This window comes from Tenebrio molitor, chromosome 6 (assembly GCF_963966145.1).
Source record: "Tenebrio molitor chromosome 6, icTenMoli1.1, whole genome shotgun sequence".
In the NCBI taxonomy this organism is placed as follows: domain Eukaryota; kingdom Metazoa; phylum Arthropoda; class Insecta; order Coleoptera; family Tenebrionidae; genus Tenebrio; species Tenebrio molitor.
Window position 1 is genome coordinate 1,206,387 of NC_091051.1, and position 27,885 is coordinate 1,234,271.

Consider the following 27,885-nt stretch of genomic DNA (forward strand, 5'->3'; position numbering starts at 1 on the left):
TGCTTAGATACAGATTTATTTTCCTCACATAAATAATTACAGTGTCATTACATAATAGTAGGTATAATTACAAATGTTCCCAAAAATACTTAACGCATTTTAATCTTAATAATAGTAACATTATATAATACAGTACAATGATTATAAGTAATGCTTATATCACCCAATTAACAAGAAATCCTCAAAATAAACCAGATGTATTTGGATGTTGATATAATCTAATCTACCTGAAAAACCCCAAGTTATTGGATAAATTCCTCTTCCTCCCCTAATTACCTATCGCTCCGCTGCCATGTTTACTGAGCGATCTGATCCTGAACGCTTCGCTTCCCCCAGATGCCCTTCAGGTTCGACCAGGCCGGCTCGCGTTTGCCCCAAGACCCTGCAAACAACCCCTATCTCACTTTTCCTCGCCCTTTGCCCGACTCACCTCTGAAATTATCCCATTTGCTCCTCTTGCCCCAGCCGCCGTGAAACTGCCCCCAGTTCCTCTTCTCGTCGTCGTTCACGTCCAAGTCGCCTTCGGGGTTGTACTCGTCGTATTGGGGTTCCAGCATCGCCGCCAGCTGCCTGATGGCGTACTCGTCTTCGGGGGCGAAGCGCTTCCCCCAGCCGCTGTGCAAGTTCTGCCAGGCGCGCTTCTCCATAGCGGGCTGGTCGCCCCAAGAGGGGGCGCTGCGCTTGCGGCCCCAGCCCTCGTGCAGGTTGTTCCAGCCCCGCTTGCCCCAGATGTGCAAGTCCTTGTTCCAGTCCCGCTTGGACATCTCGTCGTCCATCTGAATCCAATCGAAAAGTCAATCAAAGGGTGTCAGGGTAAATGCGCGGAACGGGTGTAAATATGTGGAAACGATTCCATTTCCATTTTAAGTGGTCTTTTGGTCTGAATGAATTAAAATTTTGCTGTGTGGTGGAGCACGAGCGAATTTATTTCTGGGAAATCTCCCGATCGAAGCAGCGTTCCGAAAGAAAAAACCCCACTTGAATATACATCAGATATGTATGAGGGAGGATTTTTGTGTTTTATTCCGCCCGTGTCAGCTTTACTTCTTATTATTCCAATATTCCTTTCAATACACTCATCGCGAATTTCCCGAAAGGTCGCGGCAATAAGAAGGAACCGCCCATCAACCCGGTTTGTTAGACAAATTTAGATAAAAACGACCGGAATGATCTCGCTTTATGGCCGAATAAGAACCGAGACAAAAGGCAAGCTCCGTGAAATCCCTGATCCCGTGTCCCTCGTCCCCGTTATTAGGCCAAGACTATGTTGTCAGCTTTGCCATTTCATATTTCTCGAGTCGGAGGGCGTAAGACTATAAGCCGGTCCTCACCTGTGGATTGTCGTTGGTTGATTTCATGGGCGTCTCGTCGGACAGGGCGCGGGTAATGCTCGCCTGCAGGCAGCACGCTAACAGGACCAGCCCCAACATCTTGGCCGCCACCGCCGCCACTGCATCTTTCATTATTGCTGCTGCAAAACGACAAAACAATCAAATTTCACCAATCACTTTTCTAGCATATCTAAGTATTTGTTTTTATGTGAAAATAACGGAAACATCCAAATCATACATAACCTCACAAAAAATAAAGCATGGTACATTTTCAATCAAAAGTTGTGCGAATAATTAATTTTCACAATTTGTGACACTTGACAGCACGGATGTTTATGGAATCCAGTATTTATGTATTTGTTTTTGTGTGAAAATGAATTTAATTTTTTTAACTAATAAAGATCGTTCATGTTTGATTCTTCAAGCCACATTGTTAAAAATGTTCTTTCTATTTTCGCAAATCCGAACAAGGTTTAATGGGCCCCATAGATCTAGTGGGGATCTAGTGATTGTCACCTTAGCCACCATCGCATCTGTAACTATTGCAAATACCAAAACTATCACTCAAAATTCCACCGCTCTCTTCCAGCCTTGATTAAACTAATTCGGGGATTTACATGGACGACATTGCAAATTGAATGGTGGGATTTGTCCCGTTGCCACGTCTAGTTAAGGACCATCGTTCCATGCAAATGAATGCAGATTAAGGATTTGTACACGTCATATAGAGACTTAATTAGAGCGTTTTGCAGCGGTGCCAGATATTCACAAGATTGTGATTGTTAAGTGTGATTAAAAGGAGAGGGGGCACAATGCACCCCCCGGTTAATTACCCAAACAAACGAATCAAACGGGTGCAGCGTGCAGTCTTGCCTCCCCCCATCACGTCTAAATTATTCGAAGGGGTGCCGCAGAGGAATTCGACGTCTTCTTTACACCCCGTCTCATTTCCTCCGGGCCGGATCTAATTTAGAACGACTTTTATAACTGAGTACATATTTCACTTCCAACGACCCGGATTAGGCTTGATCCGGTTACGGATCCGGTAAAAATTGAATTCGGGGCAAATTTGTGAGAATTTAAATATTTATTGTTATTATCCGCTTACATATTTCGAATCGCGGAGTTGTGCGAGTCTAGCTCAAAAAGCTCCCCATTTGAAAACGAGATTGCCGTTTTTTTAAAACACTTGATATTCCAAATATGCAGAGCTGATCCAGTAAAAGAAAATTTTATTGTGTCATTTAGAGCTTTCTCCCCATTTCTTGAGATTTCCCTTTCGGCGAGTTACAAACTCCTGCGGACATTTTTATGTGAACAAATCGAGCCGAATTACATTAACACAGAGGGATGGAAGTCGTGTTGATGCTATTAATTTCTGGAGGACACCCCACAAAGTTTACAACCCCACAAAAAAGAGAAATATGTGCGAGTCCTGTGATAATTTAGGTGTTATCGCGAGTCCAGCAGTAAACAACTGCTGACTCGCTTCTTTAAATCAAACAAGGAGCAAGAGATTTTTTTAATTACACTCGAGTGGCGGTCTAATAAAAATTTGATTCGACCCTTATCATCCCACCGACGCGGCTTATCAAAACCGGGGTGAAGCGAAAATTACAAATTTTTCAGACGCACACCGGATCTTTATCAATTCAAAACGTGTAATTAAAAGTTTTTAATTAACGTGTCGTGTCTCGGAGAAGGAATGCTAATAGTGTTGGGAAGTTTTGAATTCTATTAACCTGCAAAAGTGTTGGCGCGATTGAATGCAAGTTTACCAATTACGCGCGCCATTTTTGCCATCAATTATGGCGGCGCGAGGGGAGGCGTGATGGCGCCGTTGGAGAATCCGTCAGGTAATTCTGAGTCATCGAAACAAATCTTGTTAATTCCAGCAATTAATTCGTTCGTGTTAATGAAAAGTCGGTCGGTTCGGGGGCGCCAACGTGGAAACGGGCCAAAGCGTACCAGATGTCTAGAATTACACAATAAATACCGGCTCAACTCGGCTCGAATGTTAATTCCGGTCCGCTCCGGATTTACATTCCTCCCCGGAAAATCGTAATTAAAACGGCACCCCCGTTGGAAAAACTACAAACAAAAACAGTGCGTCTGTCGCGGTGACGGCGTCGGGGCCGCGACAGGTGGCTCCTAATTTCAATTTGTCCGAAAGCAATTAGGAGGGAGGAAAAAATGGTCGGCTGGTAATTTGCGAGATTTAAACGAGACGTGCAAACTGGATGGAAATGAGATAATCTGGAGCGAATTTGACGGTTTTTCGAGTTTCTTGGAATCGTGTCGGTGCAAATGGAAATTTCGCTAAATATTCATGTGTGAGGCGACAGGGTGAAAACGGGGATTAACAAAATCTGGCGTAGTCAAATAGCTCAGTTTTTCAATTTTTAGTTCAAATTGTTTCTCAGGTTTGTCTCGACAGAATGACAGCGGCGCTGTTGTCTCTCGAGACGAGTGAAATGTAAAACTTGCATTTTATAGATTTTGAAGTCGCGAAGAGAACACAATAAATCGCGTATCTGTATCGACAACATTAGATTCATATAAAGTGCACAAATGGTGGGACACAAAAATATCTCACAGCGATCGGGCCAAATACAAGAAACGTATTTCGTAGATTTTATTGCGAGTAAGACCACCAAGCAAGCCGCGAGTCTCTATCTGCAACAGTGCTTTTGAAAGTTATTACTGTGTAAAATGTCAAAGGCCAAATAAAAGAAAAATCATATCTCTGTTGATTGTTGCGCAAGATGGAATTGAGAAATTGTGTCTTATATATTTTGTCATGATAAAAAGCATGAAGAAGACCGCAAGTCTATATGATAAAGAACAACTTCAGAAATTATCACTTTGTGAAATATAAAAATGGTGGATGCGCCGGGACATTATAAAAAAAAAATTGAAAGATAAAATTGTTTTTGACTTAGTTAGTGACAAACATAGTGTGTAGGTTTTGGCATAAAGAAGGGTTTGCTAAGACCGCCAACATCCATTTGCATCAATTTTGAAAAATTAATATTTTTTTAAACACTTTTGACATAGGGTGAAAAATCTCATTATATAAAAATTGAGGTTATTAGAGATGTTAGTAGCGCAGCATGTTAATAAAGTTAATAACAACTAACTTGAGAGATTCATAAATGTCTTACTTTGCGAGGCATTTTTAATAACACTTTCAAATTTTAGCTGTGAGTTTGCGTATTTTCAAGGACATTAAAAATGACAGATGTTGGCTGGTATAGCCAATAGATATCATTAAATTCCCCAAATTTAGTAAAATTTTATATTTGCAAACCTAAATCAACAGGTCGTGATTCTTTGATTAAAAAATCGACTATAATTAATGTTAAATCTGTAAAGACAGCTTTAACCAAAACTACAACAGAAATATTCTCATTTTCGTTTAATAAATATCCCGGCGCTTCCACCATTTTTACCAAATATTAATTTAATTTTTTTGACAGCTACAACATTTAGGGCTTTGCAATTTTCGTATTTGATTTATCATTGACGTACATAATTTAATTAGGACACGAGATTCTTTATTCATGCTCGTAGCAATTAATTAAAGGGAAACATGTTTTGTTTTTATTCCGGACTCAGCTCTCCAAGTGTTTTCATTACTTCAGTCCAATTCCAGAGATCAATTTTTTGCTAGTTTTTTGTTTTACTTCTTCACTCTGATTTCGCAATTAAAATCTTTTTGTTTTTAATTTTTATTTTCCTGAGAGCAGCTGAGTGCGAAAACCAAAAATAGCACCACAATCGCCCATTCTCAACTCGTTGTTCGGGGACGGCGCCACCGCCCCTCGTTTGCATTTGTCCTTCCACATAATTTTTAATTGAACCGGCCCCAGGTCCGCACTAATTAAAAGTCTGAGGACCAATTCCATTTGAATATTTCCGTAGTTGTGCCATAATTTGTAAACCGTTAGCGTTCGTCGAATCGGGGTAAAAAACCAACAGGTTTCATGTCAAAACAGCCGGCAATTTCATTAAATCACACACCGAGATATCATCCCTTTCATCCTTTATCGTCAATAGTGGGAACGAGGGTGGCGATAAAGCGTTCAAAAGGCGGACTGAGCGAGTTTGCAACAAAATATTGCCCGACGAGTTTTTCATTGCATTGCGAGTCGGATGATTAGATTGTTACATATTCATGAGACTAGACAGATGACACATTGGACAACTATCGACGTTAATGGGGCAATAAAATCGCAAACGGACGTTTAATAATTCGCGTTTGGAGGCTAAATGGCCCGTGAGGGGACAAAGGAATCTATTTTGCCCTGAAAGGATATCGATTAAAGTCTTGATGCTTTATTATTTATGGTTAGAATTATAGATTGAAGAAAAGTCGATAAAACAGATCCCGCACAATATTTCCGTCAGAGTTATTGAATAGTTCTTCGTTAATTGGTTCGGAGAGCAAGAGCAAGTTCCCAAAACTCCGTAAAAACCCCACGATGACGTTTCCTCTTCTTCAAAAAAAAATATTCTGACACCTCCACGATTTTTGCTAAATTATTTTTTTTAGATTAAAGTTTTAGCGTAGCCAACGTTAAATGAACTAGCCGTGCTCAAGTAAATTTGGCAACAATGCCCGCAGACCTAGGACCGAGTCAGTTTGTGCAGATTTGCATGTGTTTACACAGTGATCCTAACGTTTTAACTTCAGAAAACTGTGTTTATTTCCAAAATTTTAAGCTACCAAGTTGTTTAAAAGTTGAAGGGAATTTAGTATAGAGTTTGTGAAATAAATTGTGGCATTTTCTTCTGGAATTAAAGCCGTTAACTTGGTGGAAGTTAAACCGAGACAAACCTAACCTAACTTTTGTGTCTTAAACGAAATATCACTGGTTCTCACTTCTAATTTTAAATATTATTCAAACATGCCTAGTAGGTGTTGTGTAACAGGCTGTAAAAGTAATTAGGACTCGTCTTTAAGAAATGTACAAAACAATCGCAGTGTAAGTGTTTTCAAATTTCCCAAAAATGTAGAGCGCAAACAAGCATGGTTAAAAGCAATCCCTTGAAAAAACTTCAGCTTCAAGTGTGGTCTGTCAATTACATTTTAGTTCTGATGATATGATTTTATATGATAAACATTTGCAACCTGAGGGAAGCTGTAAACAATTGCTTTTAAAAAGCTACAGACTAAAAGATGCGGCTGTTCCTAGCGTGTTTCCAAATTTAGCGTCTTATCTATCAAAGCCAGCAATTAAAGAGAGAACTGATCCAGAGTTTAGGCGTGAAACAATTTCTAAAAGACAAAACGATGAAGTAAGTAGAGAATTTTATGAAGGCAGATATAATAAACAATTTTAATGATTTAATAACAACATTTTCAATCGAACTTAATTTGATTGGCTGGGAACATAAAATTGTTGAATTTGGTACTTATATATTTTTTTACATTGAATTTTATCATCAATTCTTCACTCTATGGGGGTAAGATGGGAATTGTAATACTAATAATCATCTAATAAGCAATGTCAATTTATTGAGAACGTGTAAAAACGGGCCTTTATGTTTATTAGGCGTTCGATGTTCGGCGGTTCACTCGGTCCGCCAGTCTGAACGATTGCGACGTTGCCTTTTTCCCAGCACGGCTAGTTATTTAACGTTGGCTACGGTTTTAGCAAGTTCTTGCATTAAATCCACCATAACCAAATCTATAGAACATAGTTTTCAGATTGGATCTAGATCAAATGGAAACAGAGATAAAGTAAAAACGTTTTGGATGTAATTGTCAAACTCAAGGTCGCTTAAAACTTATGATTGAACTGTACGTTAGTGAGATCTGTCATAAATTCCAAACATTAGCCGTTCACGATTGTTTTAAACACACAGCAAGCCAAGATATTTTTTTGTTAGCTTGGTGTCAGGTCCTGTCATATGACGTTTTATTGTTAAATATTCGTCTTATTGTCAATTCCGTAATTGATTTAGTGCAATTCAATTATAACCTAAAATAGATTTATTATGCCAGATCACAATATTGCCAACTAAAATATCAGATCTTCATAGACAGTCCAAATTTGAAACAATCGTGAATCCTGTACATAGTGAAATTTTTTTAATAAACAATCGTCAGTGTCAAAATTAAGTAAAAAACCATACTGTACCACCCTAAAACGTGCCCATATGGACACCAAATCATAGTTGAGGTTATGTTCACTACATTTCCCGTACCTTTCTTCCTTGAATTCTTTTTCAAAACAAATTTAATGAGAAATCAGAAGAAATCTTTTTCAAATTACATTAAAGTTACATTAAAAAAATGTTAACACTCAGTGTGACCAATCGTATTACATATCATGAAAATCACTGTTTGGCTCATACCAACATGACAACGTTTTGATAATTGCTTATTAAAAAATTTCAATAATACCTTATTGGTGCGCCTAGTTACTTTTGCTGATAGTGCCAACCTAACAAAAAAAATCCCGGCGCCCCCACCATTTTGCAAAATTAATTTTCATTAACTAGTAGTAGAGATCAAGACTTGCAATTTTCAGTATTCAATTCGTCATAGTTAAATCTATAAAATAGAACTTATTGTTAGATTTGATCTAGGTTAAATAAAAACTGAACAAAACTTGTTTTTACTTTAGTTTTTACATCAGGATAAAAAATGGTGGATGCGCCGGAATACTTTCTGAAAAAATGTTGACGTATTCAGCACAAAGGAATCTATTTTGTTCTTTAAGGATATCGATTAAAGTGTTGGTGCTTTATTATTTATGGTCAAAATTATGGATTAAACTATTTCAGTCGTGTCATCGAACAGTTTCGTTAATTGGTCCGAATTAAGGAGCCACCGAACCGTTAAAAGGGTAACAAGTGCAAGTTCGGCAAAACCCGTAAAAACCCCACGACGACTCATTAATATCAGCACCAGAAGCTTATTTACTCTGCGGAGTAAATCCGACTGCGGCCACTATTCCCGGAATCTATTTCCGGCGATATTTGTACGCTCCGGCGGCTCCATTTTTAATTCGTATTTTCGCAAACACTGATTTGAGAGAGAGAAAGAGAGATTGCACACCCCACAAAAAATAAATTACTTTCGCGCCGGTTATTAATTAACGAAAAATCTTCCAGCGTGTTTATTTTCGTTTGTACCTGGACCTGCAATCCTTATTTTTCACCTTTCCGGCCCCGGGCGATCCGTAACCGCCCTCTCCAAATTACGCTCGACGTCGGCAAACGTCGCTCTAATTGGTCGTAAATTTGCGCGATTGTTTAAGGATTATTGCGCCTGTCGTTCGCTTCCTTAAGGAGCAATTTCCGTTAATTATCCGGCTCAAATCCGAGTCAAACACACCACCTGGAAAGGTCACACTAAATGTTATTATTGTTCCGTGGTTCATCCCCTCTCGAGGGCGAGGGTGAACAGTCCCACTCAATCTTCCCCCGATTTGATTCGATTAAGTTGTCGGCGTTCCTTTTTAAGCAGTTTTAATCTCGAGGGTCCCGCGTCTGGATCTTGTAATCTCGAAGGTGCGGACACTGCTGGATCGCCCCCGGGGGTGGAAATGTACTCGTCGACAACAGATGCATTTGTCAGTCGATCGTTTAGCGCTTAATTTATACAGGGGGGGAAACACATTAGTGCACACCTGTCGGTATAAACAAATACCAACAGAGTGCTCTCTCAGAGTATCAATTTTCCACTCTCTCAAGAGTATTGTGTTTGTTGCAAAACCCATTTTTCTTGTCGGTGTCATAACAGAGTGGTGGCGCTTTTTTGCACCAGAGGTGGTCCGATTGCCGTCGCGCCGTCTGGTTCGTTTTCAAATGTCATCCGATTAAAATTAATTGTGGCCCGAAGAGAAATCAATTTGTTCTTTGATGTAGCGCAATTTTAGAATTATACAAAGCGAGCTTTGTCCAAATAATGTCAATCGCAGAGTGGTTTTTCAGCCGGCGGATTTCTTTTTGTTGTGGCAAAATAAGAGAAAATCCGTTCCTAATGGCGTCAATCGTCAGAAGCTGACGCGGATTATCGATTCGTCGATTGTCTATTATTGCCAATTCGCAAACGGGATGCCACCCTTTGGCCGTCATCGCGACAGCCCCATAAACCCGGACTCGATATGCACAATTTAAACATTTAAAAATTAAACATTTATTTCTAGAACTAATGCACTAAAGGCAGAGATTTGCAATTATTTGCATTCGATTCGTCTTTAATAGATCTATTGTAAACAGCTTTGAAATTTCATTTAACTCAAACGGAAACAGAGTTACCGTTATTGTCAAAAGAAAATATCCCCGCGCACTCACCATTTTTAAAATAAAACTTATTTTGTGACACCAATATTATTGGTGACCTTGGCAACTTTCTGCATTCGATTTGTTACAAATATGTCAATAAAATATCGCGCATTCAAATGAAATCCTGGGCTGGGAAGATGTTGGAAACCGTCATCGTTGTGCTTTTTTAAAGTGTAGATTAATTGGAGCATGTTGACAGCTAACCTAAAATTTAGAGCCAAAAAAATCTTTCTTTTTTTTTCTTTGCAATGTTTTACATTAAAAATAGAATAAATTAACGATTCCTACTCTCGAAGCAAATATCTAAGGGTACCCTTTGCTAAAAACAAACATGTTCAATTATGTCCCGATTAAACTATGGCCCCTATAGTACTTTTTTTTTAAATCAATCGTCAATGTCAAAATTCCCTCAAAGACCAGACTGTACCACCCTAAAACCTTTCGTTTCGGGACACCTCTATCGTAAAATCTCTCTAGATCAGGTTTGAGGTTATATCAGTAATTTTCAAATGTCCGAAAAGTTTCTGGTGTAACCAAATTTTATACCAAAAGACAAGAAATAAAGACGATAATGACACTGAAAAGTGCAACTGAACATATACAGGAAAATGGGAATTTATTTTATGGGTTATATAAGCAGTTTACCTATTCATTTTCAGAATGCAACCTCCAATCGTCTTCCGAATATGATTCTGCGGAAGAGGAATGTCCTCAATTGGTAGATTTCCCATCAATTTTTTCCAGTCCTCTCTAATCAGTTCCTCGCAGTGACGAACCCATATATTAAAAGAAAATACCTCTTTACTGCAATTTAGCACGGTCGGTTTTTCTGTCTGCATTTCTTCACGTAATCTAATCATAGCCAATTTTACTCGTTGTGTTAGATCCTTGTTTTCGGAAACTCATTTAACTTTGTATTTTTATTTAAATGTAATTACGGCTTCATTAGCGCAAGCGCCTTCACATCAAAATGACTGACATACAGTTGACAGTTTACGTTGCCAATCTAATAACTATCAAATAACCAGTGGTTTCTACCAACATGACAACACTTTGACAATTGATTTTTTTTTAAATTGGACTATACAGCCTATAAGTACGTTATGGTAGAGTGGTATATAATATACAGGGTGATTTACGAGGAATAATGAGCCCGACGGAATAGAAAATGCAACCCGCAATTCATCAGGAGAAAAACCCGTACATTTACCGCTTCGATGTCCGGCTTTTTGTTGCAATGTATTGTGGGTTGCATTTTCTATTCCGTCGGGCTCATTATTCCTCGTAAATCACCCTGTATGTACTAATTTTACGTTATGGTATGGTACACCGACATCTGGCTGGCCCAGAATATGGTTAGTAGGTCACTATGTCATCAATAAAGGCGGCTATGATTTAAATTTGATTCCTTGTTCTGTCACTTCATACTCTCATTGCGTTGTAAAATAATTATTGTAATAAAATCACTCATTGTAAATAGAAAGGCCCAGTTGTTTCATTACTAGATGTAAAAAATAGAAATGAGAAAGGATTTACCGTATACAGAATCCCGAAAATCCCTGAGTGTCGTGCTAAGTAGTTAGAACTAATAAGACCACATAAGGAGCTTACAGAAACAAATTTAAATAATAATATAAGAGTATTCGAGGTAAGTGTTGATTTATTTACATACACCGTAGTGGTCATAATTAAAAAAAAAATAAATGCCCATATATGCAACCAACTATACACCGCTGACTACTTTTTAAATGTCATGTTTGGGCCACAATATCGGTAAACTTGGTCCAGCGAGAGATTGGGAGATTTTAAATTTTATTAAATTATCCCAACACTACAAAATACACTAGAGTACATTAATTAGCGCAAAATTTCAGAGCAAAAATGTTACTGGTTGAAAATTTTCAAATTTTACTTGCGTTACGTAAGTACTATTGCGGGCAAAAAAAAGTGGGACATCAACGTCATTGTCTTGACTTTTAATGTGAAATAACCCTTATCTGATCCTAACCCTACTTTGAATTGATTGACGTTGTCATTAAGTATTGTAGGTTGCAGGGGGAATGATTGTAAGTAAATACGTAGTGAATATTTATTTAATGTAAAGTCCCAATCAAAATCTACCTTTATCAAAAGAAGAGGGCATTTGGAAAAGGAAAATATGAGTATAAAATAAAATTTTAAACTGTCAGCTAGAATAGTGTCAAAAAAAATGACAATAAAGCTTGAACTACATCGAATTTTTCAAAACTGACAGAAATTTCATGTCCCACTTTTTGTGCTCCCAATAGTACTACTTTCTCTAGGTAGAATTTAGTGATTTTTATGGGAACCAATCTCTCGCTGGACAAATTATACCATAAGGTAGTTGTAGCGGCCATAGATTAAACATAAACAAATGTCGTTCGTGTCAAACGGCGGGAAATTCAAACTTGACACTGTTCTAAACGGTTTAATTTTTCCAACGCCTACTCAGCCCAGGATTTCATTTGAACGCATGATACAATTTTGAAATGTGACCTAATTAGGAATATTAGGAATAGAAATTTGCGGTTTTCTGCATTCGATTCGTTGTCCATCAGTTTCTACAATGCATCTTCTGGATTTGATCTAGTTCAAAAAAAAATAGAGATATTGATATATTTAAATACAAATCTTGGCGCCCCTCCACCATTTTTACACATTAAAAAATTTGTTTTTGCAACTAATGTTAAAGATAGAGGTTTCCAGTTTTCTACGTTCAATTCGTCATAATCATATCACTAGAAGATGGTTCAGACTTGATTTAGGTCAATCAAAAAATCGAGATATCGTAATTTCTAGAAAAAATATCCCGGCGCAGCCACCATTTTTGCAAAATTGAATTATTAAAGCTGCTATCGCAACAGCCCCATCAACCCAGATCCGTTATGCAGACTAGATCCGGACGAAGTCCAGATTTTTCTCCGAACTCTTGTGCAAACACTCGAATTAAAAGCACCTGTTGCTCGGTAATCGAATAAAGACCACTCGGAATCGAGTTAAGTCCAATTAACTGTAGGTCTCAAAGGGAACAGTATTGTTTAGCCGAACCGTGCAAGAAGTTTGGCATTTTTAACACAAACACCGGTTAATCCGGTCCCGCGGGTTTAAATACTAAGCCAGCACAATTTTTATGAATTTAGATTATTCCCGCCGGTATTAAATTAAATTGTTCGGCGTGCCCAAAGCTCGACCGGGGCTTGGAAAAGCGACTTTTTGAAGGAGTAGGAGCGATTTCGCGAGTCGTGACTGCAAACTGATTTACAAGCGAGACGTCGCTCTGTCATTTCGGAGCTCACTTGTCGATTACTTGAACGAGGGGAATTTAATGTACCGATAATCGATGGAATAAAACGATGTGGGAATCGAGCAGATGATGCATGAATTTATAACGAAATCTGCAGTGCCGACATCGATATTTGAACCGAACAATGTCGACTTATCCGGAAAACGTACAACATAATTCTTGCGCTCGCAATTTCTTTAATAGCTTGCATGTGGCTTCGTTCGTCCCGGAGCGGAGGCGGGATCCCTTGAATCAACACAGGGGTAGGGGTTGTCCTTTTAACGTCGCAGTTAATAACCGGGGGTTATTAGCCGTAACGGTCCGGAAAAAATGTAGTTTTTCCAAAGCCGATTAGAAGAAGGCCCGCTTCTTGTCAATTAAAAGTTGGAGTGGTCGCGTCTGGGCTGGATGTTTGTAAAAGGCGTCCCTAATCAAACATCCCTTCCTGATGGAGTTTAGCAAGCAATTTGTCCCACACACGACAAGTCAATATTTTCCCGGAGCTCTTATGTACTATGTATCGGAATCAATTTGAATGATTGACTCGATTCGTTGTACACAAATATTTGACTGGGAAGTTGCCGTCTATCGAGAAAATGAGCTTTTTCCGGGACCTGGAGCTAATTGCGACGGAAAATGGTCCGATCAAACTAATCAGAATCAAACGTCCTACAAGAGCTTAATAACTGGAAGTTTGCAACGGCGGAACTTCGCAAAAGCTCATCATTTATATATGCGGCCCGAGCTCGATAATTTAAAACTAATTCAAAAGCTCTCGTGATGAAAAATCACCGACGCGGCTCCCCATTTGCATTGTAAATAAACAATTACTTAATACATTGATGGGGAAGTTGTCGGGATTTATCAAAGGCCGCCCGCAACTCCGACTCTACGCAAAATCACGCTAATTACAACCACTCAAAGAAAAATAATTATCGACGACCGATATTATCGTCGACAAATTTCCCAGAGTCCTTTGACGACCGAGAAGCTTACAAGGGAACTTTTCGAGGCATCTGCAACTTTTCTTGTTGCACAACGGCTCCTTATTACGTCAAAGCTCCGAGTGCATCTCGCATCCTATTAGCGTTTTATTCTTCTATTTATTCACTAGCATGTGGTGGCTGGTTTAGAGGTCGTAATCCTGAAATCCCCACCGGAATTATTTCAAATTTGTGTTTTTCCCCGGTCTCGCAGCAACCCGTTTAAGCAACTTGTTTATTATTCCGCCAATTCGAATTCAGAGTTGGAAGTTGGTCGTTTCTCGGTGATAGTTTTCAATGGGAGCGTTTTAAATTCCGCCCATTTCCTTCGCCTCTCTCCGTTTCAGTTCCTGCTGGTTAAAACTTATTAAAAGCTCCACAGCTTGAATTATTTATGGCTGTTTTGCATTGCCTCTTGCATAATTTTTTCGCGGGAATTATTACCGAAGATGACATTACAAGAGGGACGGACCCGCGAAGCACATAAATTAGGACAGACAAAGGAAATTTATGGAGGTTTGCGTTTTCACCAAAACTGGTGATGTAGATAGAGTCTTCCTCATTTCGCAACACTCATTTTCTACATTCGATAGAAAATAGTTTCAAAATTTTTCTACAACCAATTCGTCATAAAAATAGATCAAATACAGCAGTCAGGTTTGATTTTCTTCAATTAAGGACGAATATATTTTTACATTTGAAATCTCGGCGCATCCACCATTTTTACAAAATTTAAAATTATTTTAAAAACCAATATTAAAGATAGAGCTTTGCTGTTTTCTGCATTCAAATCGCTATCAATGAATCTATAAAATACTTGACCTGACGAAAACACGAACAGAGATATCCTTACAAGTACATGTGAAAGCATATTCAGACGCATCCACCATTTTTGCGAAATTCAAAATTTTATTTTTAAATTACTATTACAGTTACAGTTTTGCGGTTTTCTACATCCAATTCGTCATCAATAAATAGATAAAATACAGCAACCAGATTGAATATTATTCAATTAGGAACGAAAATATTCTTACATTTGAAATCTCGGCGCATCCACCATTTTTACAAAATATAAAATTTATTTTAAAAACTAATATTAAAGATAGAGCTTTGCTGTTTTCTGCATCCAAATCGCTATCAATAAATCTATCAAGTACAGTGATCAGACTTGACCTGACGAAAACAGGAACAGAAATATCTTTACGAGTACATGTGAAAACATATTCAGACGCATCCACCACTTTTGCGAAATTAAAAATTTTATTTTGAAATTACTATTACAGTTACAGTTTTGTGGTTTTCTACATCCAATTCGTCATCAATAAATAGATAAAACAAAGCAATCAGATTTGATATTACTCAATTAGGAACGAAGATATTTTTACATTTGAAATCTCGGCGCATCCACCATTTTTACAAAATTAAAAATTTAATTTAAAAACTAATATTAAAGATAGAGCTTTGCTGTTTTCTGCATCCAAATCAATATCAATAAATCTATAAAGTACAGTGATCAGACTTGACCTGATTAAAACAAGAACCGAGATATCTTTGCTAGTACATGTGAAAGCATATTCAAACGCATCCACCATTTTTGCGAAATTCAAAATTTTATTTTGAAATGACTATTAAAGTTAATTTTACGGTTTTCTACATCCAATTCGTCATCAATAAATAGATAAAATACAGCAGTCAGATTAGGTATTACTCAATTAGAAACGAAGATATTCTTATATTTCAAATCTCGGCGCATCCACCATTTTTGCGAAATTCAAAATTTTGTTTTGAAATTACTATTACAGTTACAACTTCGCGGTTTTCTACATCTAATTCGTCATCTATAAATAGATAAAATACAGCAATCAGATTTGATATTACTCAATTAGGAGCGAAGATATTCTTACATTTGAAATCTTGGCGCATCCATCATTTTTACAAAATTTAAAATTAATTTTAAAAACTAATATTAAAGATAGAGCTTTGCTGTTTTCTGCATCCAAATCGTCATCGATAAATAGATAAAATACAGCAATCAGATTTGATATTACTCAATTAGGAACGAAGATATTCTTATATTTTAAATCTCGGCGCATCCACCATTTCTACAAAATTTAAAATTTATTTTAAAAACTAATATTAAATATAGAGCTTAGCTGCTTTCTACATCCAATTCGTCATGAATAAATAGATAAAATACAGCAATCAGATTTGGCATTACTCAATTAGGAACGAAGATATTGTTATATGTATTTGAAATCTTGGCGCATCCACCATTTTTACAAAATTAAAAATTAATTTTAAAAACCAATATTAAAGATAGAGCTTTGGTATTTTCTGCATCCAAATCGTCATCGATAAATAGATAAAATACAGCAATCAAATTTGATATTACTCAATTAGGAACGAAGATATTCTTATATTTCAAATCTCGGCGCATCCACCATTTTTGCGAAATTCAAAATTTTATTTTGAAATTACTATTACAGTTACAACTTTGCGGTTTTCTACATCTAATTCGTCATCTATAAATAGATAAAATACAGCAATCAGATTTGATATTACTCAATTAGGAGCGAAGATATTCTTACATTTGAAATCTCGGCGCATCCACCATTTTTACAAAATTTAAAATTAATTTTAAAAACTAATATTAAAGATAGAGCCTTGCTGTTTTCTGCATCCAAATCGTCATCGATAAATAGATAAAATACAGCAATCAAATTTGATATTACTCAATTAGGAACGAAGATATTCTTATATTTCAAATCTCGGCGCATCCACCATTTTTACAAAATTTAAAATTTATTTTAATAACTAATATTAAAGATAGGGCTTAGCTGCTTTCTACATCCAATTCGTCATCAATAAATAGATAAAATACAGCAATCAGATTTGCTATTACTCAATTAGGACGAAAATATTTTTTCTTTATACCATACTGTTATTAGGATTTATCAGTACTCAATGCTTGATTGATATGATACCCATAACAGACTAGGCCGTTATTTAAAATTATCAGACCGAGGCCGTTATTTTTGCTACCGTTGCTACGGTTACGGCACAGATGACAACTAAATTTAATTTTTGAAGTAAAGAGAAATGTCAGTCTTACAAATAAATCATCGTTAAATGTTAAGTATTATTGATATAAAGAAAACTATAAAACAACATACGACCGATATGGATATAACAGACTCGGTTGATTATAAAATCTCGGCTCTGCCTCGATTTTACAATATCTCAACCTCGTCTGTTACATAACCCATATCGGCCTAATACCGTTATATACTATTACATTTGAAATCTCGGCGCATCCACCATTTTTACAAAATTTAAAATCTGTTTTAAAAACCAATATTAAAGATAGAGCTTTGCTGTTTTCTGCATCCAAATCGTTATCAATAAATCTACAAAGTACAGTGATCAGACTTGACCTGACGAAAACAGGAACAGAGATATCTTTGCGAGTTCATGTGAAAGCATATTCCGACGCATCCACCATTTTTGCAAAATTAAAAATTTAATTTGGAAATTAATTTTTTTCCAGATTTTTTTGGTTTCCTGCATTCAATACTGTGTCAATAAATATTTGGAATTCAGCTTCCAGATTTGATCTAGCTCAACCAGAAAGAGAGATATCCTTACATTTCCTTAAAAAGAAATCTCGCGCCTCCACCATTTTTACAAAGGATTTCCTGTTTTCTGCATTCAATTCATCATAAGTAAATGTACAAAATCCAGTTTAGATTTGATTTATGCCCAATGAAAACTGAGCAAACTTGTTTTTATGTGAAATAAAAATAGTGGATGCGTCAAGATACCTTCTGAAGAAAAACGTCGACGTATCGACATGCACGACGTTCTTGTGTTAAAAATTTCCATCTCACTGTAATTTTAGATACCCGCGTGGAAGTTTTTCTTCGATTTACAGATAGCCATTTATGACTGCGATAACTTTTCGTTGAGAGTCATTAGTACTGGTTTCCAGAGTAGGTAAATAACAGTGGTTGATTACATTTTCCATTGAATATTTTATAGTAACAGTTAGGGAGCAAGACTAGTGGATGAAAAGTCAACAGAAGCGCTATCAGTATCGATTACAACTTTAGAATGAGTTAGAACACGAGCTTTTGGAAAAACCGTCGCAATTAATAAATTTGTATAGAGCGAGCCGATAACGATAACGCGGAGCTCATTCAGCCGTGCTAAAGCACAAAGTAACACATGTAAATACCAAAGCAGCGTCCCGCAATCCTATCAGGATGGTCATTTGTGGGGGCTTTGGCAAACTTTTCTCGCTTCGATTCCGGCAGTCCGTCCGACACGTAGAAAATCGAATTGAACAATATTCCAGAACTCAATTACTAGAGCAAATCGCGCAAACACCACACGTCCACAAACACCCCCAACCGAATTAAAAATAATTCAGTTAAAGTCACCCCTTTCGATCCGCTCACTCGACCGACCCGATGCAGGAAATCACAAATCGTCTGCGACACCGCTGGTGAATATTCGAAAAAGAAGCGGGCCCAGAGTCGAGTCTTGAGGCACACCAGTCAAAAGTATAGTTTGGTGAATGTTCGAAAAATCGCCATCGCCGCCCCCAGCGCCCCGATCGAGTTAGAAGTCGGTGAAAAGGGCCAAACTAGCTCTTTCGCAGCCAGAGTAACTCACTTTGGTCTGAATTGGTGTCTAATTCGAGCATCTCGACCACTCGGCCGTTCTTGTCTAACAGTGGGAACGCCCGGCAGGCCATTATCCTTGACCTTGCAAGCCTTCATTAACCTCCGCAACACACATTCCGTTTCAATTACGCCCCTGGAAGCCTGGGACGGCGGCGGCGAGCTTTCAGCTGCAGTGCCCCCAACTTCGCCTGAAAAAGCGCGATTGTTGCCGTTTACGGCTTATTAAGCGCGTTTGATGTGTAGATTAGAGGCTCGGGCCCCGACTTGCCTAATTACGTTAAGTGGTCAGCGATGGAGGCGTGTTGAGATCCTGCGAAAAACGCCTAATCCTGGCGGAAAGCTGTCCTGTCTGGTTTTTTAATGCGGAGGTAGACGAGCATGGTCGGACTTGTTTGTCGCCGTTTTTTATTATTCCAAACTCGAATTCCGACCGTGCGATTAATATTTCATGAACGGGATCGCGGAGAAAAAGTCTAATTAGGGGCGGTTAATAAATTTCACGCGACAATTTGCATTTTAATTAGGGTGTGGAGGAACAAGACGGTCACCTGTGGAAATTGGATGCGATAAGCGGAGGCGGCGTCGTAAATAAGCGTCGACAGGAAAATCCTGAAATAATTCACTCGCACGTCGGGATTATAGCGAATTGAAACCTAGTGTTATGAGAAGAACTTATTGGGGTTTAGCTCGCTGTATTTACACAGCTCTGGAGGGTCTTAATCTCTAATTATTCCCATATGGATAAAGCCACCGGATACTGAACCAACACCATCCCTCTAACTAATTTTCTTACGATCTCGCCCCCTTTCCGGAAAAACTCACCCAACCCCACCGACTCGATACCCTTTCTACCGAGTGACTATAAAAGCAAAATAGTGGATTGGCAACGCTGATGCAGTTGGTAGTGCAAATCTTCTCGTGCATTATCTGTCAGTCATTTCTATTTAGGTTAGGTTAAGTTACGAAGTACATTGTTTTGTTTGTTTGTTTGTTTCAATTTTGAAAATTGCGTGTGTCATGCCAACGATGTTGCCAACAAAACATAACAAAATAATTTTCAATCATTGATAGTCACTCGGTATTATCCTAGGTGACCACAACGAAAAAAATAGTAGATGCTGTTTAGCTGTGTGCTGCATACCTACGTTTTCCACTAAATTTTTGTCTGGTGTGAACGCGATGTGAAAATGTCAAAATTGTCAAAACTTAATAATGGTGGTAAAGTAATGATCTCAGTCTCAGTGTATTTATCAATATTAATAAATGGAAATTAATATTTGTAGTAGGAGAACGAGAAACTAAAAATGTCTGTCTGATGCTGTGATCACGTCTGTTGGAAAGTGGGGTTATGTCAAAATACAATACCTGGAGATTACTAAAGGTAATTTTTCAGATAAAAACTAATCGGGCAGCAAGAAACATAAAGTTCAGAAAGGTGTTTTATAAAGGATGAAAAGACAAAAAGCATCAAACTTGTACTTACAACACTGGCCAAAATGTACAACAAAATAGCACAAATAGAGCTAATTTTATTGGCGATGTTCGTCTTTGTGCGTTGTTTTCCGTTGGCTTCAATAAATGTCTCGAAACAAGTCAATATTAACCGTTTGTTCTCAACTTTGACAAGACGACGGACGTGGCATTTTCTTTTTAAATTCTGAAATTTCGTAATTCGTACCCAAACTCATTTTTATAGTAATGCGCACACAGTGTACGTCGAAAAACGTTTACGCAAGTCGTTTCGTTGTGTCAGCGAGACGTTTCTGCCAAAATGGCGCCTCCGAGAGTTGCCAACTGTCTTAGTGTTATCTAAAATTCCCTATCAATAATCTAGCAACTGAAAAGTTACTGAGGACTGGTCACAATCAAAATGAATAGATGTTACTGTTTCAAACGAAGAACTTTCAGCGATTTTTCAGTTTTTGTTCGATTTAATTCGAAGCGAGTGGCGCTCCCATTTTGTTAAACATTTTAATCGAATCTGAGGGAAGCATCCCCGTTTTTCTCTTTGATCGGCCCCGAAATCAATTACTGATAACAATATATTAGGTAATTGAGAAATTTTCGGTGGAACCGCTTTCATATAATTAAAACGTGGGGATGGGGTAATGGACGTGGCGCTTTCCCGTCCCCTTTCCACCCCGAAAAAACCGCAATCCTACAAAATTTACTAAACATTCGCACCGCTGTACAAAATAATCACTATACTGTTCTGGCGGGGTGATCCCTTTGACTGGCAAGATCATTCCAGGACTGGCCATAAATTTAATTAATTTTCGGAGTGCCAACAACAAACAATAGAGACAAACGGTCCGGGGGAAAATATTTCAGTTATCTGCCCAACGTGGCATGGCTGTAATTCAGTTACCTGATTATGTTCAAACGAAATTTCCCCACAATTAACCCTCGACAGATAACCAATTAAACACGAGCCAACTGCACATCTGCATTTCGGTCCCGATCGTCGCGATTTTTACACCACCTGTGCGATTTTTCTAGGAGGTAAATAGGGCGACCTATCGATTCCCCATCGGGAACAATGGGCATTTCGGGGTGAGCGCTGTATCAATAAACAAGCGTAATTGCAAGAACCTGTTTACCGTAAGCGCCGCCAAATTGGTAATTAATTATTCAGGAGGGAGGAAAAAACACGACGGTCCTGAAAGCCGTTTCGTCGATGAAATGAGAGATAAGGGATGCCGGAGCTGTGGCGGTTCCGATCAAAAATGACAAAGCGAACGGGGCAAAATTTTAGATAACGGGATGAATGGGAAGATGTGAATGGACTCGCACAAGAATGAAAGTTAGATTTAAAAAATTCAAGGCAGAATGAAAAGGAAACAGATCCGATGAAATCCTTTTTGGCAGTAGGAGGGACGGGAAAACATCAAATGATTTCAATAATTTTTTTTTAAATAAAAATTGGTTGTGGCGTCTTGAGGTAAATGCCACTACATTGAAGGAAATTTTCAATATCTATATTTTTTATTAAAATTTAAATCCTTTTTTAATGGTGTTGCAAAAATGTTTCGACAAGAGCATTCTTTCCACAAAAGTATGTAAGAAATTCTGTTGATAATAACGAGCGTTCAAAAAGATTTGAGTTCAAGCAGGTTGCGGTTGTCTCTCTGTTTCACAAATGTAAGTCATCCTTTTGGATGGTATGTTGATATGGTTCTGTTTTTTTTTTATAAAGAACCACAACACCGCAATTTACACCCAAAATAGAGCTGGCAACATTGTACACTTTTGATCTGGGGTGAAAAATCTCATAATTAAAAATTGAGGTTACGTAGAGATATTAGTAGCGCAGCATGTTAAATATAGTCCATTTTTTTATTATAGTCCGATGAGCTTAGTCCGAATCAAGAAGTCGTCTGCTTTCGACACTTGACAGCAGTGCATGGTGCTACCAATATTTGAAAATTTATATTGGCATCTTGAGACAAATGTCATTACAAATGTCAATTTTGAGATTTTGAGTTGTGTTCTTTCCTGCTTTCATGATGTTTCTGCTCACTTTTCAATTTGTTTTTTAAAAAATAGTTCTTGTCAGAACTCTTTTTATACCTATTTATCAACTAATAGGTAAAATACGGAGTGATCAAGAATGACTGAGTCTGTTGGTAACAATGAAATTTGGAAAATTTAAAATTTACCAACGAAGGTTAATTTTTGTAATAGTATAAACATAACCTGCATTACCAAGAATGTTTTTAATGTCATCTCAAGTTAAAAAATCCGGTCAGTGCGTGGTCAGTGCCAATTACTAGACAAAAATCACCAGTATTTTCAATTGTTTCATTGCCAACAGACTCAGTCATTGTTGATCACGCTGTATATTAAAAGTTGTTGAAAACAACACTAAACAACATGTTTGGACTGTCTTTCTTTCTTCCTAGATTTTGTTTCGGCAATGCCACGTAAGGTCAATGCCCTTACACGCTAATAAGAAATTTGTTAATGTATTTTACACGGAAAGAGATACCTAATAATGGTAGGCTTCTGGCAGTGGCTGTTGTTCAAGAAAGAGTTGCGAAGCTTTTCCTTAGCATCATACGGCTGAAATTTCAAGCAAAATTAAACAAATTACATATCACAAATGTAGTTGCGACCTAACCTAAAAATTTGACGTCGCTAATGGACTCGCGTCTTGCTCTAATCGCAAATGGCAAAGCAAGATGCATAGTGAGACGGACTTAATAAAATACGTGCAAGAATCTAATAGCTTGTTTTATATAATGGTGAAAAGAAAGCCATATAACAGTTGTCTGCTTATTAATTGATCCATCGGACTATAATTTATTAAAAAATGGACGTTTTTTTAACAACTAATTTGAAAGTTTAATAAATGTCTCACTTTGAAGTGGGATTTTTAATAACACGTTAAAATTTTAAATGCGAAATTGCGTACTGTCAAGGACATTAAAAATGACAGGGGTTGGCCAATAGATATCTATCATTAAATCAGGTCGGGTCAGGTATTTAATTAAAAAACAGACTATATGCTTCGACGTTTCCTTCAAATACATAACCTCACTTTGATCATTATTGCATCGTTTAAACTTTAAAGTCATCATGTATCATTAAGAAAAACATGAAAACTGTCATTCGCTTGTTGAGTTACTTTTTGCTAAATAAATAATTCGTAACAAACTATGTAGTTCGCTGAATAAGTGACGTTTCACATCTACCATGTCCCTCGAACACAAATTTTTTTGAATGGTTTGTAGAAAAAATATTGGTGAAGTACCTAGTTATGAAATCCGAAGGCAAACTATGAAAGACAGTCAATTAGGCAGAATAGAATCTTTTTTATCTGCATTGTACGTCCACGTAAATGTCAAATGACTTCTTTGAATAGGACGAAATTATTGATAATGCTGCTTTCGTGCAGGACAAAGCAAACACAGTAATTTCCTTATTTAATTTATTTATTTGAAGTGCCTGTTATTACATTATTTCTAAGTATAGAGAGTGTAATTGTACTGACTGTGCTGACGTCATGTACAATGCCGTCAAAACATCCCAATTATTTTTGTTTTAATTGCTTTTCATTTTTTCTTATACTTTCGTTTATTATGTGAAGGTTTATTCATCAAATTCCTGTCCAGACCACAGGGTTATTCACGAGAGACTTCCGATGAAAATTTCGTTATATGCAATCGAAACTACAATTTCTAATAGTTTCCAGCTTCCTAAATTTATAAAAAGTAATACTGCTGGCCCTTATTGCCTGTCATGTCAGTTTTCATATTTTTAACTAATCATAATTTTTCAAGACTTTCTTCATAATGTCCTATTCCGGATACGGAATCTTGGCCACGACTGACATTTAACTGACAAATATGTGTGAACTGGCCTTTATTGAATATAACCCAACTTTTGATTCGATAATGCCATTTCCCTGCTTTTTTGATGTCACAAGAAAAACTTCAAAGTGATTTTTAATAATTGTCATTCATTAATGACACTATGACTGGTTTACATCATTTTTTTAGAAATGTCTAAAAAATATTGGCCAAGATTCCGTGTCCGGAATAGTACATAAAAGGATGAAAAGACGGATATATGGAGAATGTAAAAAAAATGGTGCGCAAGCTGCATTTATTTAGAGACGGCGATTTCCAAATAGGCAACATCCATGTTTGTTGTAAAAACTTTTGCTCATAACCTCAATAAAGAGCAAGTGTCATGATGAATCTTATTCGCCAAGCTACTTGGATTACTAACTTACTTCGAATTAAACAAAATATCAAGTTCTAGGGTATTGTATTTTGGGTTGCATATAACGAAATTTCATCGGAAGTCTGCGAATAATCCTGTATGTACGGTCGGTGGACAAATAAAACTGGGACACTTAAAATTTAATCTATGTAAATCAGACCATTGAATTGTCAATATATTTGTCAGTATCTATAGAATATGTCATACGAAAGTTAACCTATTTGTGACAAAGCCGTATTTAAACGATGCAAATTTGTAAATTTTGACTTATATGATTGTCATTTTTGTCCCAGTTTTATTTGTCCATCGACTGTACATCTGTCAATAATTCTTCGTATATTTTTTAATGTCACTAAAGCTCTGTGAATTTGCAATTTCTCCACTCTGATGAATTTTCATTTCTTTCTCATTAGCGATGTTCGAGGGCTTCATGAGAGAATTTTTTTTGTAAAAAACTCAACAATAACTCTATTGTTAATACAGGAAAAGTCTACAAAATTTGTCAGGCTCACTGGTACTGTCCACTTGAAGATTCGGTCACTTCCGGCGACACCGTGTTCCTTCGGCGCTGATGTTTTTCCATCACGTTTGATGTCATCGATACATTTCTTTAGTTTGGTTCAGTACCTGGGTCTTCTTTAAAATTTTTTGGGAATTTTTATTTTTCATTTTCTCAACAAAGCCTTGTATTTTTTACTTCAGTTCTTCTTCAGTATTTTCAGAAACTAATTATTACACTATTGCAACTTTTCTTATTCCTTCGAAATCAATGTTCTTCTGACTCTATAAACTTCTACTTCTTTGAGCACCTTCTTATTGTTATAAACTGTTTTTAATTAAGAAAAAATCGACTATAACTCTACAGCCATTCGATCAAAAGTCTGGAAGAGTCGTTAACTTTAGAAATCAATCATTTCCGCCTCCTCTTGCAGCCTCTCGATTTAAAATTGTCCAAATAAATCAAAGGTGCGGTCGCGATAAAATCCCTCTCGCATTCATGCAGTCGTGATCTTGAATAAATCTCATTTTTATCTGCCTCTCGCAGGATTAACTATAAGTGATTGTTTGCACAAGTTCCGAGTCCGATTCGATGCAAATTGATTTAATTTCCCACCTCCAGGTCCGAACCTGAAGCCCCCATCTCCTCCGGAATTTTCAAACGTTGTAATTTAATTACGCAAGAAACGTGCATGTTTCCCCGCGGCCAAGGGGCCCCCAAAATAGCACTTTATTAACGGCGAAATCATTATCTCTCGCATTATCGGCTTATTGTTATTAGAGTCGTCTCGATAAGTGGCTCGTATAAAAATATTTACACAATCTAACTATATTTTAATGAATATATGGCCCGTTAATACCCCTTTGTGGATTCAATTCGGCCCACCACATGTCGTGTTGGCGGCGCTGGTACATGTTTCGGATAAAATTACGAATGTGATAGGGTCCAGGACCGGCATGGAAAATTCTCGCAGGAAAAAAGTGCACGTGCGACACCCCAACCCATCAAACTACACTTTGCACCAGACTATGCCAAACTTTGCAGCAACAATTCGACGGAGTGCGCGCTCCAAGCAGGAATTGCCGGTTAGGATTCCTGCTGGCGTAATTATTAGCCGATTTACGACGCTTTTCCTGCTGCAAGTGAGAATTCTTGAGGGCAAAAGAAATATGCAGCAACTATGGCATGCTCAAGATGAATTCGTGACAGCGTAGCAGGAATCGTTCCGATCGAATTCCTGCAGGACGAAAATTTACTCTCTCTTTATTTAAATTTAATTTTTTTTTTCTGTCAAGCTTTAACTTTTTTTTCCACTTGTGTTACTAAAAAATTCATTAGAAACACAAATTTCGGCCAAATAATTTGCAAGTCTTGTCCCACCGAAATTAACGACTTAATTTCGTGCCGATTTAGGCAACACGTAACGCAACGTAAATATGAAATTTTAGTACTTGTGGGTTTTACGGCTACATTTATTTATACATTCTTGTACATTTAGATTTAATTAACTTAAAGTGAATATGAATGACACGCATTAGTACGTGTTCCAGACAAAAAAATAATGAGAAGAACAATCCAATTAAGACAATGATCGTTGCGCTGTGTCTACGCAGATAACCTTAAATTACAGAGAATTGTTGTTAAATGTAGCATTATTAAATGCGTTTCTGTTGGCCGTAACTTTTTGTTTCCATTTACGTTCGAATAAACGTGCTTTAACGCTTTCACGGCTGAAATAAAACGTGAAAACAGATAAAACGGAACGTAACGTAGTCTAATATGACGCATCGTAACGTAGGAGTAAGTGCAAAGTGACACGAAAGACTGCAGATTGGACCCAAGAAGAATGGAATTTTTATGCAGATTTATTTGGAGGAAAATAGCAGTGCTCAAATCGTAAATCAAAAAAAAAATTGTTGCTATCGGAGAGAGAAAAAATATTTTAAAAATGTCCCTTTCGATGTACAGTTGGTTGCAAAAAACAGGTAACGAAAATTTTTCTAATGTAAATTTGGTTTTGTCCATTTGTCAGTTAATTGTCTGCTTGACAATACCTGTCAAATAATTTTTAAAAATGTCATTGAATTTTGACGTTAATTCTAACCTATCTCTCGTAAGAAGGTTTTTCACACTATGAAATAATTGTAAAAATGTGTCAATTTTATTCTGACAGTTCCCGATTTTTTGCAACCAACTGAATCGATCAAAATATAAAACAGATTTTTTCTAAAATAAAAATTTTGATTTTTTCCTTGATTGTTTTTACTGTTTGTTAGTTGATGCAGAATGTTAAATTCTTCAAACAAGTCTATAAAACCATTTCGCATTTCCTCAATTGCCAAAATAAAACGAATAAATTTTTTGTTTGGGTCAAAAGTCTTTCAGACCCTGGCCGCATTTTATTCTCGCATTTAACCGTCCCCGAGAATGAAAGGGGCGGCACATAATGCAAAAAACCCCATCTGAAGACATTTCCAGATTGACATTTCGATAATTCCGCCGTAAAAAGTTGGCATAAAGATGCCAATCAGACGGATGATATGGTGAAATATTTGTGCGGACTCACCTAGGAAGAACTCTGGAACTCGCCGGACACCTGGACGCGTGCACCGTCCGAACCGCTGGAGAAGTGGTCGAAGTTTGAAGCGCGCTTACGGGGACGTCACTGGGGTGTCGAGCGGCAGCACCCTTTGGTAGAATTGCGACTGTGCGCGTCAGGTCTACCGTTATATAGGGACGACCCCGCCACGAAAGACGTCTTCGGGAGGGCGTTCGCCGAGGATGGACGCCGATGGGAGCGCGTGGGTGTCGTGGACAAGAGCGCCACTGGAGGCACCCACGCCGCGGAATTACAAAATTCTTAATTTTTTCGGCGATCGATGCAGGTGATCTGTTTGGACAAATGGCAAGAAAAAGTGTCTTTAGGAGAGTGCTGGATTCGGATTTTTCCCCAAAAAAATCCCTCTACTCGGAAATAATTATTGGGGCGAGGTGTTCGTCACCTGTCCGCAGAACACACACCCTCCATTAAAGTTTTAACCCTGATTTGGCCAAT

The 27,885-nt window shown here is 37.5% G+C and overlaps 1 protein-coding gene across 2 annotated transcripts; it reads right to left on the minus strand.

Annotated features, from left to right (window-relative positions):
- Nucleotides 1–27,554, minus strand: Mip (Myoinhibiting peptide precursor). Of its 2 annotated transcripts, none has more exons than XM_069050586.1 (5): nt 27,397–27,554; nt 1,332–1,471; nt 431–776; nt 277–382; nt 1–223 (listed from the first exon to the last, which is right to left on the minus strand). In XM_069050586.1, the coding sequence occupies exons 2-4, from the start codon at nt 1,461–1,463 to the stop codon at nt 297–299; spliced, it is 564 nt and encodes a 187-aa protein (XP_068906687.1). In that variant the 5' UTR covers nt 1,464–1,471; nt 27,397–27,554; the 3' UTR covers nt 1–223; nt 277–296. The 2 variants fall into 2 exon arrangements, with proteins under 2 accessions (XP_068906687.1, XP_068906686.1); XM_069050585.1 differs by having other exon boundaries at nt 1–227; nt 27,397–27,553.
- Nucleotides 27,555–27,885: the final 331 nt, after the last annotated feature.

Coding starts and splice junctions, on each gene's coding strand:
- Mip (XM_069050586.1), bottom strand. CDS start 1,463: ATGAAAGATGCAGTGGCGGCGGTGGCGGCCAAGATGTTGGGGCTGGTC. Junction 777..1,331: donor CAACCAACGACAATCCACAG/GTGAGGACCGGC, acceptor GATTGGATTCAG/ATGGACGACGAGATGTCCAA. Junction 383..430: donor CAAATGGGATAATTTCAGAG/GTGAGTCGGGCA, acceptor GGTTGTTTGCAG/GGTCTTGGGGCAAACGCGAG.